Consider the following 15403-nt stretch of genomic DNA (forward strand, 5'->3'; position numbering starts at 1 on the left):
ACAATAATTTCTATAAATGATTGATTATTTTTTGTCCGTGGAGTTAGATTTTTTTTGGTATTATTATTAGTTTCACTAAATTTTAATATATTATCAAATCAAAATTATCATTGTTTGGAACATATATCCAACTAAGGTTTTAGGTTGGGAACTGTTAAACAATTTTTTTTTTTGGGTCAAAGAAGTTTTTGTCAGAAAAACTCTTAAGAATTTTACATGTGGGTGTGGACAGGTAATTTTTTATTGGAGGCCCAAAAGGTTGATTTATATGGGCCTTTTAGTTAAGTCCAAATTAATGGTTAAAAATATTAACCCGACAAAAGACAAAAAAAAATACAATAATGAATTAATGATGGTTACGTGCAATCCAAATTTATTTATTTATTATTAATTATTATTATTACTTATGCTTTTTTTAATAAAACTAGTGGACACTTTTTTAAGGAGTGATTGATTTTTATAAGAAAAAGAATTAAAAAATGCGTCAAAAATGTACGGTAATTAGAAAATAATTGTAAGTTGGAGATGAGAAATTTTTAGTGATAATCTTATTTAATTTTTCTTTGGAGTTAAACAAAAAAATATATGAGCTATAAAAGATTAGAAATTCAAATCCTACAAGTTAAAAAATGTATATGTGCTCCATTTACCGCTTCATATTTTAAGTACCATGGATTTTTCTTCTTTACCTTAAAAAACAAAACCCCAAGTCAACATAGTAAACCCAAGAAAAAATTAACTTTATTTGAAACTTTATAAAATGAAGAAAAGTACATTTTTTGGCGGAAAAAAAGAAAGACTTAATCAAAATCGCCGCCTTATGACATATGTACACTTTTGATGACGTGGCATCATATTAGCCGTCGGATTCATTAAAATAATATCCAAAACAATTCCCTCTTTTTTTTTTCTTTTTTTTTTTCCTTCTTCATTTCTTTGTAGTATCGTATTCTCACTCTTCTCTTTCATGTTTATATCTGAAAAAAATCTGAATCTCAGCGAAGAGCTCGCAAATACGACAGGTACGATGTGTCGTTTTGGATCAATCTGTAAATCAACTCAATTCTACTTTCCTTGTATATTTCTTTGAACTAAGTTGCAATATTAAAGTTCGATTTGCTAGTTTAATTTTTTTTTCTTGTTTTGTTTGATTTATGATGCAGTAGCTTTTTGTTGTTGTTTGAGTGCGAAGAAATTCGAATAGCGGGAGATGCATGTGATTGAGTGAGTGAGGATTTTTGAAGGGTTTATTTTTGGTTTGCTTTGATTTAAGAGAGAGATTTTGAAATAGAGATTAGTGTGATGGCTGAAGCTGTTATGAATTTCGTGAACACCACGTTGGACTGGGTGACTCGTGCTTTAGATATGCCTTCTGCACGAGCTCAGGTGTTTGGATTCCAAATCGGTGGTAAGTGATTTTTCATAATCATGCATTCAATTATGTGTGAAAAAAATCGGTGGTTGAGAGGTCACTTTTGTATGTTGAAAAAAATTCAGTGTGCAAAGTTCTGTTTAGTTTTAAGCATCTACGAATTCAGGTAGTGACCGTGAAAAGTAGTTAATGTTGCTAAAGTGGGGAATTTGGATCCTCTAAATTTTGAATTTTCACTTTAGAGGGTAAATTGTGATCTCTCAACCTTGAATGATTTCTCTCTCATATTTTCTCTTATTCTCACCTATGAAATAAATGGTGAGAGATCACACTTTACCTTCTAAAGTAAAATTCAAAATATAGAGGATCCAAATCCTAAAGTGGCAATACATGGTTGGATATCAGAGTAAAATAGTTCTATACTAATGTTGCATACAAATTAAATCCAATTACTTTTACAATTTACTATGTATATGTAAATGTATTTTATGGTGTTGCGTAGGTTCATTGGATTAGCTTATAAGAAAATTAAGATATATATTGTTAGCTTCAAGAACTTTACAAAAGTACTTTTGCTAGACCGGGTCAAATGGTTTGGAAAATTGTTTCCCTATGAGGTTTAAGTCTTGTGGTTGGAAACAAAAGGGCTATGAGAGCTTCATAGTAAGTAGACCTTGTTCAAACTGTGTTAGTTGGGAGTTAATGAACTTGAAGACATGGGTGATTTAGACAAAAAAAAAAAAAAAACTTTATGTATTGATCCAACTCCAGTTATATGATACTATTCAAAATATGTAATACTTGTCCTACTAAGTGAGATTAGCTACATGGATTATAGATCACAGTAGTTTTATATGTCATATAACATTTGTAATACTGTATCACTGAGTATAATTTTTGAAGAGTCTACTTTTTCTGCTAATGTAAAGATTTATGATTTGTTAACTGTATGAAAATTTTTGAAGCTGGAAACCTAGATTGGAAGCCTCTCTCTCCCTCCTTTTTATTTATTTATTTTTTTTTTTGAGAAGTGGGTTAGAAGCTTCTTTTCCTTCTTCTCTTTGTCTTACTTCTTTTAGAAACTTATCAGAGTGCACAATATATTTCATTACCAATGAGATTGATTAATTTGATTTTTTCCTTCACTATTGCCTTGTGTTTGAAGGGCACTTGTTTATCGAGGTTTTTCTCCTTGTGGTCATCCTTTTCTTGCTTTCCCAAAAAAGTTACAAGCCTCCTAAACGACCCTTAACAAACAAGGTTTGCTCAACAGTACTCTGGTGTATTTTTATTTTTATTTATTTTTGTTAAATTTCTTTTTTCTGATACCATGAAATATCTAAGTTTATTGTTGTTTTTGAAAGCCATACTCAAATTATTCCTTGCATGAATAATAATGAGCTTTTAAGTTGAATCCCTATGCTTATTGTTCTGCTGTTTGTTCTAGAGCAAGTAAATCTGAGAATAATAATGTTTTGGTATTTTGACTCTCTTTGAAAAATTGCTTAATATCTGCAGGAAATTGACGAGTTATGTGATGAATGGGTTCCTGAGCCACTTATTCCTTCTCTTAATGAAGAGCCGTATGCACCACCAGTGCTTGAGAGGTGATTGCATTTTCTTGTCGGAGGCATCAGCATTTATTCTTTATTGATAAATGTTTCTAACATGTTATAACTTATCTCACTGATAAGAACCTTTGGAAAATCACAATACAAAAGTTGCCTATCCTATAAACCATCCACTATTATCCCATATTTTCATTGTGGGACTCAAGTCCTACCTACACCTTGTAAAGTTGTAACCGGATCCTAAGAGTTTCTGGTTTGCTTAGATGGAGTTCCTACTGAAAAACTACATTGTTATGGTTGCATTTCTTGGACTATACACATAATATTTATCCTTGAGGGTGAGCCTTGGTATATAGGATTGCCACGTTTTGACTTGGTGTTCAGACATATCTTCCTACCTTTTGAATTCCAGCAATTAGGAATTTAAGTTCAAGATGATGGTTCATCTAAATATGGACAAAGGGATTAATGTAATTTCCAAATTACAATTAAAATATCATTTTTTTGGTTCGAAGTATATGTTGTGGAAGTAATCTTACAATGGGGTCAATGTGTTATGTAAGCTAAACTTCTGGTTATTGAGCAATAAAGTGTTCAATATGTTATGTAACATAATAGTACTTTTATGCAGTGCTGCTGGGCCTCATACTGTAATTAATGGGAAAGAAGTTGTCAATTTTTCTTCAGCAAACTATCTTGGGTTGATAGGCCACAAAAAGTTACTTGTAAGGAAATGATCCCCATATCAGCTATAAATTCTTCTTTTTGGCCCTGAGTTAATTCAGTGATTTAATGAATTATATTTGAACTTCTTCATGTAGGATTCATGTTCTTCTGCTTTAGATAAATATGGTGTTGGTTCTTGTGGTCCTCGAGGATTTTATGGAACAATTGGTAAGCTTCTATCTCAAAGTTTGTTATTGAGAAAATGCTTTTACTCATATGATATGTTTCCTTGCCCCAGATGTCCACCTTGATTTTGAAGCAAGGATAGCGAAGTTTTTGGGAACCCCTGATTCAATTCTCTACCCTTTTGGTTTTTCCACCATGTTCAGCGCTATTCCTGCTTTCTCCAAAAAAGGAGATATAATTGTGGCGTAAGTGTGCATGACCTCATCTTTGAATGTTAACTATGTTAATCTTATTCAGTTTTTCCTCAATTTTAGTCTCACGACGTTTTTAGTGGTCTTTGATAAGTAGACATTGGATATATAGATATTTAGTAGTTTTGTTTAATTTTTTTACCACCTTTATCAGCGTAGTCTAAAGAAAGAACTGAGTTACTAGTATCATCTTGATATTTATTCGTAGCAAAATAATGCTGATATGATTGTGTCATCTTGTTCCCCTTGGTACAAGCTGATCACTGGAGGCTGCATGTATATAAACCCTCATGTTTCAAAGATAGGTTTTTATCTTTTACAGTGATGAAGGAGTTCACTGGGCAATACAGAATGGCCTTTATCTTTCTAGAAGCACGGTGGTGTATTTTAAGCATAATGACATGAAATCTTTAAGAGAAACTCTAGAGAACATCACTTCCAAAAATAAGCGGGTTGACAAACTGAGGCGTTATATTGTTGTTGAAGCCGTCTACCAGGTAAATCTTGTATATTATGCAAGATGTATTAGCTTTACATGTTCACATTGTGTTTCCATAAAATTCCTTGTTTAGCATTAAAAGCAGGTGGCTACATGAATTGTATGTCTCTTCTTGCAATGCTGGTAAATTGTGCTATATGAAATACTATTGTTGTTGAGATAGGACAATATTCAAGAACTGCAAAATTCAAGATATTTACAACAGATCAAAATATACATTTTGTGCCTTAAAGAGCTGCAATTCTTTGGTTGGTTATATAGCCTATGAACTTGTAACATTTGGGGATTGATGGATTTGAAAGGATTTAAAAAAAAAAAAGGCAACAAGGAGGTACAGATATATATGCCTGAAATACTCATGAGCTTGATGCATACTATTGTGCTAAAATTCAACTTTACTTTGAAGAAAGGGGTTAGCAAGGATGTACCTTGATCATTTGGTGACAAAGGGTCTAATACCATGTCAAAAGCTTAAACTGCTTGGTGACAGCTTATGATACATTTTATATATTTAACAAAATGATCTCTTGCAAGTGTTGCATCCCTCCTTTATGTGGTTTTCTCCTCAAAGATTGATCTTTTTGTTATTCAGTTTGTCCTTATAAGATACCAATTGGGGTTATAGTTTAAAAATATCAGTGGTATTGCCTGGAAGATTGGTGTTTGTTGCAATGTCAAACCTCACTTATTGTGTTTGCCGTAGTTTATTAATAATTTTGAATTAGATTAGTTAATATTGTGTGTCATAATAGCATCTAACTATATTGTCCTGTGCCTACAGGAAACTAAAATGTTTTAATCAATAGATATTAACATCTTTTTTTTACCTGTAAAATTTCAGAATTCTGGTCAAATTGCACCCTTAGATGAGATCATTAAACTGAAGGAAAAATACAAGTTCCGTGTTTTGCTGGATGAGAGCAACTCATTTGGTGTGCTTGGAAAATCTGGAAGAGGTCTCACTGAATACTCTGGAGTACCGGTATGTACTGAAAATTTCTGTGTTTATGTGTGTATGTGTGTGTGCGCATGTATTCTGGGTAGTGTTAGTATTTGTGATGTGTGCTTCATGGGTTAAACTTGCTGCAGATTGAGAAGTTAGATATTGTAACGGCTGATATGGGTCATGCATTGGCTGCAGAGGGAGGATTCTGCACTGGAAGTACAAGAGTTATAGATCACCAAGTATGGCATTTAATATGTGATTATCCATCTGCAAGTTATGTGTTGGATTTCTAAATTTACTAAGGAAAGAAAAATAAGAATTTGTTGATGTGGAAATCAAGAATTTATTTTTTCTTCATAATTTTTTCATTCACCACATTTTATATCTTTCTTTTTTCTTTAATACAATAGTGAACCGAAACAGTTGCATTTTCTTCTTGATGCTGGAAATAATTCCTATCCATTTTCCAAATACTAAGACTTGCATGTTTTCAATCTTGCCAGCGATTGAGTAGCTCTGGCTATGTCTTTTCTGCTTCTTTGCCTCCATATCTTGCAAGTGCTGCAATTACAGCTATTGACATTCTGGAGGAAAATCCCGAGCTGTTATCAAAGCTTAAGAACAACTTATCTGTGCTATGGAAAGGTGAGCTTTGGTCTCATTGCTGGTTTCTTGAATTGTAATGTTAGTGTCTACATTTTAATTGCTCTTATTTCTCGCCCAATCATTCAAGCATTGCATTTAATTGTTTGGTTAAGCACTCTGATTTTGAGATACATTGGATACTGCAGAATTGTCAAAAGTACCAGGTTTGAAAATTACAAGTAATAAGGAGTCACCAATTGTTTATTTGAGATTAGAGAAGTCAACAGGTTCGCAGAAAGATGACCTATGTCTACTTGAAAAAATTGCTCAGCGGGTAAGTATTTTTTTTTTCCTTGACAATTGTTGGTTCCTTCTTGTTGTGACGAAATGACTTAAAATATATATTTTACCAAAGTTAACTTAGTGCATGACGTCCCAAGATAATAGAATGGCATAGATCTCTTGGTACATAATGCATTAAGTTTATGTTGTTGCATCATAGTATTGTGCTTGTTTTTGTTTGTGCTTATGAATGTTTTTGTATTTGTAGGTTTTGGAGGAAGATTCTGTATTTGTGGTGGTCTCTCACAGATCAACATTGGACAAGTGCCGTTTACCTGTGGGAATAAGATTGTTTGTTTCTGCAGGGCATTCAGAATACGATCTTCGGAGGGCGTCTGAATCATTGAAAAGGGTTTCAGCACAAGTCCTAGGTGGTCATAATTGAAAGCTATATACATACATACATACATACACCTATCTTCTGCTTGTTTTGTATGTACCATAACTGTACCAAAATTTAAGATTCTTTTTTTTTTTTTTTTCTGTTTTGGTTTCATGTTTAGTTAATCAATTTTGAAATCCAGGGAAGATAAAGAAAGTCGTGTAGTTGATAATTCTTGTAACATTTGATGCTAGTTTTGTGTGTTGGTTGCTTACTGAGTTTTACATGTAGAATAGAATAAGGGTTTTGTTTATTTTTATTTATTTTCTATTTTTCTAGTGAGTTGGTAAAGATGCCTATTAACTACAATTCCTTAACTGTATCTTGTTTGATTTTTTGCGCGCTCTCAAGTGTATTGCTTTGCATGCTAGCTGCCACCAAGAACCAGTATTACACTTTACATTATTCATCACGTGGCTGTTAAATTTAAGGTTAGGGTTTCTAATTGATTTAACATGTTTTGTTTTTGTACTTGAAGAATTTGCAACTACCAAGATTGAGCTCGATAGTCTATGCGTGTGTAGTGTTTGAAGGAGTGTATGTAAATAACCCAAAAGAAAAGGTTACAATTCAATCTGGAAAGTCCGAAAAATATGGTTGTGTAATAAATGGAAGTCAAATGCTAGCTTTTTCAATTTAAATACAATTTTATTTACCACTTTAATAAAAAAAAAAAGTGCTCTAATTTTGCATGTGTTGCCGGATAAAATCGGACTGGTCTTAATCCAAATCCAACCCTACATTTTGACCGAGCCAATGATTTAGACCATGATCGTAAACACAGAAATTTCATCTTTTTCAGGGCATAATAAAATCGGGTTAGCTCCTGGTCTAAATGATACCTATATAATATCAAGCCAAGACCTTAAACTACATAAACAATTAAACATTGTTGAACACAAAGCAGGAAGTAAGCAGTACAAATTCTTTGAACACATATACTCCGCATACAAGGAGAATTCATGTTAGGCAACATATTAAGTTGTTACTTCTTGACTGTCTCAGAGAATCATCGTCCAAAGACTCCATCCAAACATGTCACCAACATATCCTCCATGCTCAAAACTGTTGTTTCAAAATTCATACCATTCGCATTACTGATTGACAACAAATTAATCAACTTACAATTTCGGCCTTAAAACCTCTATTAATCCAAATCCAGCCACAAACATCAAACAAATGAAAAAAAACACACACACACACACAGAGTGCAGCATTGACATCACTCCTCCATCGCATTGTTGTCCTCTGATTGCTGTTGGGAAACAGAGACTTTGATCTTTTGTGGTAATGTAAGAGATGGGTCCTTCTGAAGGGCCAAAGGAGCTTTGACCAAACTGATGCCCTGCTCCAACTCCCTTGTTGCCTCCTTCTGTATCTTTCTTTTCTTGCCCTTCATTCTATTAAAAATTTGACAAAATGTCAGCAAATAACAAAATGGGAGGGCATTGTAAGGCTTCCTCATCATGTAAAAGTGGAAGTGATGAATTACCTATTCTTATGGTGCCTCTCCTCCCTGGTGACTCTGATCTTTTCAATCTTTGGAATGGCCTTGAGGACGTTCTCCGCAAGATTCCTGTCATATCTCTCTGGCCTGTTTCGCTTTCTCTCAAACTCAAAGGTTGAATCCTAAAGCAATATATGATAGTCACGAGGCTCTTTCAAACCACAATTATGAGCGACACAGACACATAGGCCAAAAGAAAGGAAATATAAAGTTTCATTTACCTGAGTCATATCCTTTCCATGCACCCGCCTATATGCCTTGGTCCATTTTACTTTCCGAGGATTCCTCTTCATTTTGAAGTTCTTATGGCATTTAGATCTACAAAATCGGAAAATCTGCAAGAGAAGTTTGTCATAAATCTGCACCATATAGGGCATGTAAAGCGGGGCTATAAGCCTATAACCAACCATACATAGGTACCTGTCACTCTTGAGCATTTCATGAGTTTTGAATATATATGTACTTAGCCTACCGGTTACTTTATGAAAATGAATTAACAATACTCAATGGAGTTCACAGGTGATCGAAGAACGAATTCAAATATCATGACAAGTACTTGTAAATCTAAGCTAAGGTGGAATTATGAAGCTTATAAAACATAGTTAATAAAGGCCTTACTTTCATATCAAGCATTTGCCATCAACTTATCCAACAAGATCAATACATAGATATCCACATAATACTAGTTCTCCAGTAGCATCTATACATATGGAGCAATATGAAGATAACTAGAAATTGAAAGTTCACTTAATAATTTTCAGATGTTATATGATTAGTTCATTACTGATAAGATAAATGAGAGTTCCATAGGGAAGAACAGAGGTTCACCTTTGCATCATTACGAACAAACTGGATTCCATGTCCAGGGTACACGGTTGAAGAACAAAACCAGCACTTTTCCAATCTCATTGTGCCTCTAAACTAAAAGCAACACTTCCTAAAAAGGCAAAAACAGCATAAAAATTAAGGATCACAAATCATCAGTATCAACTATAATACTGCTATCTAGATTTCCAGTAAGACCAAAAAACAATTAAAAAAAATAAACTCATCAGGTAAATAATTTCAAAGAAAAATAATATATATGAACAGTGTCTTTGGACTACAACAATTAACGAGGAAATAAACGGTAGGGAAAACCTAGCAGCAAGATTTACAAATTAAAGCGAAAATTTCTCGCCATGAAATCATTTAGCTATTAAATAGTTAAGTTAATGAAAAGGGAGTCTAGCTAAGAAGCAGAAGAGAGAGAAAACCTCATATGGAGAGAGAGAGAGAGAGAGACGGCGTAGTGGCAGTGTCGCCGCCACGGCTGCTGAGGTTTTGAGGGTTTCGCTAAATTCAGCTTTAAACTACAGAGTCCAAGAATAGGAGTATTTTTTTTTAGTTTTTCTTTTATTTTATTTTATTTTGGATAAATTCAAAAGGATTTGGATTTTTTGAATTTTGAGAAAATAAAATATAATTTTTTATTATTTATTTTATAGATAATACAAAAAAATTATAAAATAAAAAATATTCAAGAATAAGGAATTATATTTTATCTTTTTTAAGTAAAAATTTAAAATTTAAAAAAATTTAAATTTAATTCAAAAAATGATATTTAAAATTTAAAATAATAATAATTAGAATTTAAAAAAATAATTAAAAATTAACTTTTAATTAATATTAGTCAATTTTAATATTTAAATTTATAAATTATAATTTAAATTTAAAATTTTATAATTGATAATTTATAATTTAATACAAAAATAAATTTTAAAAAATTAACTAATATTAATTGAAAAAATTTATTATCTAATAATACTTTAATAATAATAATAATAAATTAATAATATAACTAGCTCATTTATACATAGTTAAAATTAATTTCAGTAAACATAAACTTATTTTAAAAACTCTTTTTTAAATTTTTAAGATTTTTTTTTTAATTTTACCAAACTAAACCACGAGATAAGCCAAAAGTCACTGTTAAATTCAAATATAAATATATAATAATTGATAATTGATAAACAAGAAATTTTAAAAAATCTTTAAAAAAAAAAACACTCAAAAAAATATTTTAAAAAATTTTTCCAAACAAACCCTAATTCTCTTTCCTATATATAAGTACGAGAAGCTATTTTCAAAGAAGAATTTTGTTCCAAGTCCTTTAAAAGTTTCATTGCTAAAGGAGGACTACAAATAGCATCATAACTTAAAGCATTAATTTTTTCTTTCCTTCTTTGTTTCGTTTAGTTTTTATTTTCTTGTACCTTCAATCCCCCTTGTTATTTGTAAAACTGAATTGTTGTAGGATATAGCTGCTTTTAATTTGGCTTAGTGAGTTGTTACAATTTTTTCTATTTTCTTCTAATCATGTGGTAATTTTTAACATTTTCTAGTAGGATTAATAATGAAGAAGGAACGTGTTCCATATCCGGGTGTAGTACGGCCAAGAACTTTGGACAAACATCAAGGTGTATAACTAAATATCAAACCCTTGAAGTACAATAGATGTTTTATTTGAATTCATTTATTATATGATTTCCAACATACACATATACTTATTTTGATTTAGAAATTAGATATCTTGATACCTTACATATATCAAGGTATGATTGCTTTACATATAATGTTATTCATATATTTAAATTGGGAACTTTTTAGATAAATAAAATATTTTTTTTTACATTTATTGTTATCTTGTTTGCTCACTAAATCAATTTCTAACTTTAATTATATATTTGCAAACAAGATACGTTCATAATTATCTTTACTATTTGGATTGTATCGATTTAACTTTTTAAATTGCATATATACTATAATAATTTAAATTTATTTTTTAATCTAATCAAATTCAAACCATTGTAATTTTGATAGAATACATTTATGTTTTATCTAAAATTTTATATTTTAAAATTTTTTTATCATTAATTTTTTTAAATACCAAATTATATCCCATCCAAGTATTAAAATTTAAAAGTTTATAATTTAAATTATATCTATCTAAATTTTAAAATTTATCAATGTTAAAATAGACGGATTATATTTTTTTTTTCAAATACCAATTGGCTTTATTGATCACTCGTGCAGGCTTGGTTCAAATACAATTTGGACATTTACCACTGGCCCAAAACAAAGTAAGAAAGTACGAAAATGGAACAAAGTCCATCACCCAACAAAGTTCAGATATTAGTGATGTCTCTATTATTCTTATTGTTTCTGTCTTGTGATTGTTTAGTTTCAACAATGAATATACACATTATTGCTATGGGAAGGAAATAATCTGCTATAATAAAATATAAATTAATTTTATTATATCTTAGAAATGGTCTGTTATGATAAGTATAAATTAATTTTATTATATTTTAGATATAATAAAATAAAATTAATTTATATTAAAAGTATAATTATTGTATTATATTAAAGAGAGAATAATAAAATTGTATTTTAAATTTAATTATTTTATTTAAATGATGATTAAGGATTTGTTTACATAAATTAGTAGTGTAAAAAAATTAATATAAAATAAAATTATTTTATTGTGTAAGATATAGTAGGTGAAAAAATTGTTGTATAATTAGTGTTTAGTGTTTTATTATGTATGATATAGTAGGTAAAAATAGAAAACAAATATGAAATGTGTGTCATGTGTGTTTTATTGGGGTCTATTGTGTATGTTTTGTTGTATTATAAAAAAAATAGTAAACTATATAAAAACAAAAGCATATGTGAAAAAAAATAGAATTAAAATTGAAATTTCATACCATATACAATGTTAAATACAAATTTAATAATAAAAATAGAATGATAAAATATTAAAAAATCCTATTATAAATGATTTTATTTTAATAAAAAAATGGTATAAATTTTTTAAATGGTTTTATTTTAATATAACAATAAAAATAATGCTTTTTTATTTTTTATTTTTTTATATCACCCTTTATCCTAAAGAATGGCCCTCAACTACTTCACATCTGTTCTCCCCTGCTTTCTCTATGTATATAAAGGGAGTTTAGCTATGTATAATTGGCAACTTCTTCCATTCCATAAGTCTTAATTTTTGCATAAATCACTACACCCTTTAGCAGTGGCAATGTATGCATATTTATTCTCCTTCAAAAATTGCTACACTCTAAATCTATTTACATAAAATTATAAAATAGTTTATTCACGCATCAAGTTGCAAAAAATTGTACTCCAATAATTTTAGTTATATCTCAATTTATTTAGATAATTTGTCTTTTTTTTTTAATAAAAATGCTATCTTTAAATGAAAGATCCCTAGCATTCTTTTCATCTTTTTCTTCCTAAATAAGCTAGCTGGCTACCTTCCATACATTTACTGCTAACCCTGTAGAGACTCCATGGTTTCTAAGGAAAAGAAAGATGGAGCCGCTAACGGCTACATTGGATGGACGACATTCTTTTAAAATATAAACATTGGAAAGAGAATATGGATAAAGAAATGAAAGCTCTTCAAAAATGCAAGACATGGACGACATTCTTTTAAAATATAAACATTGGAAAGAGAATATGGATAGAGAAATGAAAGCTCTTCAAAAATGCAAGACATGGACTCTGACTAAATCACCACACAATGTCACTATAGTGAAGTGTAAGTGAGTGTTTTTGCAATTAAAAAGAATCAAAACACTCAGTATATTCTACATAAAGTGTTGCGAAAATTGATTATTAGAGAAATGTTCTCAGAAAAATATCAGGGCCTAGAGTTCGGTTACATTTTCTACAATTTTCTTGAGCTCATCTTAGAGCTATTCTTCAATGATATCCTTACCAGGGGCTAGAGCGCAAAGGATGAAAATTGTGGAGGAATTTGACGAAAATTGATTATTACAGAAATGTTCTCAGAAAAAATAGGGACTAGAGCTAGGTTACATTTTCTACAATGTGGTGGGAAGAACTCAGTTAATAAAGCTTAAAGAGTCGTAGAGCCTTCAATTTCCGGTGGTTTTTGCTTTGCACCTTAACCATGTAATCTACGGTTTCTATAAAAGTATGAAAAAATGCATTTACGTTTTCTTATTAATATTGGGCATTTTTTATTTTTATTATTGAGATTGTGGTGGTGTTTTTAAATAATGTGGAAAAGTAGTGTGTTTTTTTGTATGGATAATCACAAAATTGAGGCACAGTTTTGTGTATTTTAATTTTTTTTTGTTATACCACAAATCTAAGGGTCAGATTTGTGGTTTATCATTTTTTTTCCACAAAACTGATTCACCGATTTGTTTATCCTTTAAAAAAAATTTCAGCTCACACAAATCTGAGGCTCAGATTTCTCTATTACCCCAAATCTGACCCTAAGTTTTGTTTCCAAAAACAAAACTGAGCCTCCGATTTGTAAGTTTCAATTAAAAAAAAAATTATCTCCATATCTATAAAAAACACACCATTTTTTCATAATTGAGCATAACATATTTTAAACTTTCATAACTAAAAAAATTAGCCTAATATTGGAGTCCAAATATTTTATTTACGTAAATTGCCTTGAAAATAATTTCATTAATAGTTGGCAATCGGAACTTGAAAATTAATGCATAAATTTTGTAACAATATCTAATTGTGATAAGGTTTATGATTAAACAATTCATAAGATTTTGCACCAAGTGCTTTAATATTCTTATTATTTAACTCTCTTCTCGATTGAAAACACGAATATTTAAAAATCAATAATAAAGATAAGATCTTATTCTTTGCTAAATGATTTGGGTCTTCGAATGTTATCCTTGACTATACAAATTCAATGGTTTTAAAATATATTACGAATTTACATATTATAATGTCACTTTTGTTTTTCTAACTTTTTTTTTATACCTTCAAATTGTTGAATATGCCGTTCTTTACATCCTGTTGATTGATAAACCCCTTGTTAGTGATTCTTTTGCTATACTTGAAATTTGATACTCTTAAGTTTTTACAAGGTCTCAACTACTTTGTCATTATTCAGGCCAATAAAATTAGAGCTATCCTCTGAAGAAGAAATAGTTTATTCAATGCATTTGGACATAATTAGGTACAAATGGTCATGTTGATTCAATGATGATATGCTGATTTTTACTTCCTTCAGGTTTTTGTCAGAAACCATAATTCATTAATAGAAACCTGATCAATTCTCCATTAAACAAATTATACTTTCAGTTTAATATAGTGAGTCTTGCTTCTCTGTTGTCTCTTACCACCTACTTATGTAACTTTGATCGTCACAAGTTACTAATGGTTTCAGCTTTAGAAAAATTATTTTGATAATCTATCATCAATTGCTCATTTTCAGGAAGAATGATCTCACTTTGATATAAGATCTAAATGCACTATCTGGCTCCATCCCCCTTCAGTAAAAATATAACCTTTGAAGTTGAAGGTAGGTTCTTCGGATTCTTTTGGATTTTAGCCATATGTCTAACTTCAATGAGTTCTAACTTCTTATAGTATTATGACATTTAAATAGTTCTAGTATGTGTATGTTTTTATATGAACATTCAAAGTATTGAAATTTTGTAAATTGAATGGATTTTATAATTTGTTATTTTGGAACAACCTTCATTTTTCAGCCTTAGAAGATACATAAGCTTCATAAATCCAGACAAGCAATGTGGTATCGTGCTTGCAACAAAAAAGGTCGCTAAGAGAGAGCATCTATGTTGGGTATTGGTGTGAAGGTTGCCAAAAAAATGTTGAGCAATGCAATTTAAGGAAATTCAACTTTTGAAATCTTTATTCTAAAAAATTTTTTATATTATAAAATGTTAAAATTTAGTTTGTCCTCTTTCGGATGGGAAATTCTACTATGCTGAATGAGGATTCCATCCTCATGTGCTGAAGGAGACGTTTCAAATTAGGAGGATATACACGTGCATTTTACAGCATGAAAGTGATTTTAAACTTTGATAGGTGACAAGCAATGGCTGCAGTAGTTGGACCCACAGTAGCAGGCTTTGTCTAATAATTAACCACAAAAAATTATAATCTTGATATGATAATTTTATAATCACAAATAATAATAAATATATTTAGAATATTCATGGATTTTTTTATTGTGTGGGCTTGGGCTTATGCTGAAGTAAATATATAAGTGGATTTAGTATGTATGAAG

The 15403-nt window shown here is 30.3% G+C and overlaps 2 protein-coding genes across 4 annotated transcripts; one reads left to right on the forward strand and one right to left on the reverse strand.

The window, feature by feature from the left end:
- Window positions 1-911: 911 nt before the first annotated feature.
- LOC130933419 (long chain base biosynthesis protein 1-like) lies at window positions 912-7059 on the forward strand. Of its 3 annotated transcripts, none has more exons than XM_057863030.1 (13): window positions 912-1022; window positions 1164-1408; window positions 2538-2632; window positions 2891-2979; window positions 3575-3668; window positions 3765-3837; window positions 3908-4040; window positions 4369-4543; window positions 5387-5527; window positions 5635-5730; window positions 5995-6136; window positions 6283-6410; window positions 6627-7059. In XM_057863030.1, the coding sequence occupies exons 2-13, from the start codon at window positions 1303-1305 to the stop codon at window positions 6801-6803; spliced, it is 1449 nt and encodes a 482-aa protein (XP_057719013.1). In that variant the 5' UTR covers window positions 912-1022; window positions 1164-1302; the 3' UTR covers window positions 6804-7059. The 3 variants fall into 3 exon arrangements, with proteins under 3 accessions (XP_057719013.1, XP_057719014.1, XP_057719012.1); XM_057863031.1 differs by having other exon boundaries at window positions 943-1022; window positions 1167-1408; XM_057863029.1 differs by lacking the exon at window positions 912-1022 and having other exon boundaries at window positions 1029-1408.
- A 647-nt stretch (window positions 7060-7706) lies between these two features.
- Window positions 7707-9681, reverse strand: LOC130933420 (probable ribosome biogenesis protein RLP24). The gene is made up of 5 exons (XM_057863032.1): window positions 9564-9681; window positions 9136-9244; window positions 8529-8642; window positions 8293-8429; window positions 7707-8200 (listed from the first exon to the last, which is right to left on the reverse strand). Exons 2-5 carry the CDS (start codon window positions 9214-9216, stop codon window positions 8023-8025), a joined length of 510 nt encoding a protein of 169 aa, XP_057719015.1. The 5' UTR covers window positions 9217-9244; window positions 9564-9681; the 3' UTR covers window positions 7707-8022.
- Between the last annotated feature and the right edge of the window lie 5722 nt (window positions 9682-15403).

Source organism: Arachis stenosperma, chromosome 6 (genome assembly GCF_014773155.1).
Source record: "Arachis stenosperma cultivar V10309 chromosome 6, arast.V10309.gnm1.PFL2, whole genome shotgun sequence".
NCBI classification, from domain to species: domain Eukaryota; kingdom Viridiplantae; phylum Streptophyta; class Magnoliopsida; order Fabales; family Fabaceae; genus Arachis; species Arachis stenosperma.

Excerpts from the sequence above, each read along its gene's own strand:
- LOC130933419 (XM_057863030.1), top strand. The coding sequence starts at position 1,303 with ATGGCTGAAGCTGTTATGAATTTCGTGAACACCACGTTGGACTGGGTG. Across the intron at positions 1,409-2,537 it reads GTTTGGATTCCAAATCGGTG|GGCACTTGTTTATCGAGGTT; the intron begins GTAAGTGATTTT and ends TTGTGTTTGAAG. Across the intron at positions 3,838-3,907 it reads AGGATTTTATGGAACAATTG|ATGTCCACCTTGATTTTGAA; the intron begins GTAAGCTTCTAT and ends TCCTTGCCCCAG.
- LOC130933420 (XM_057863032.1), bottom strand. The coding sequence starts at position 9,216 with ATGAGATTGGAAAAGTGCTGGTTTTGTTCTTCAACCGTGTACCCTGGA. Across the intron at positions 8,643-9,135 it reads TTGTTCGTAATGATGCAAAG|ATTTTCCGATTTTGTAGATC; the intron begins GTGAACCTCTGT and ends CTTCTCTTGCAG. Across the intron at positions 8,201-8,292 it reads GAGAGGCACCATAAGAATAG|AATGAAGGGCAAGAAAAGAA; the intron begins GTAATTCATCAC and ends AATTTTTAATAG.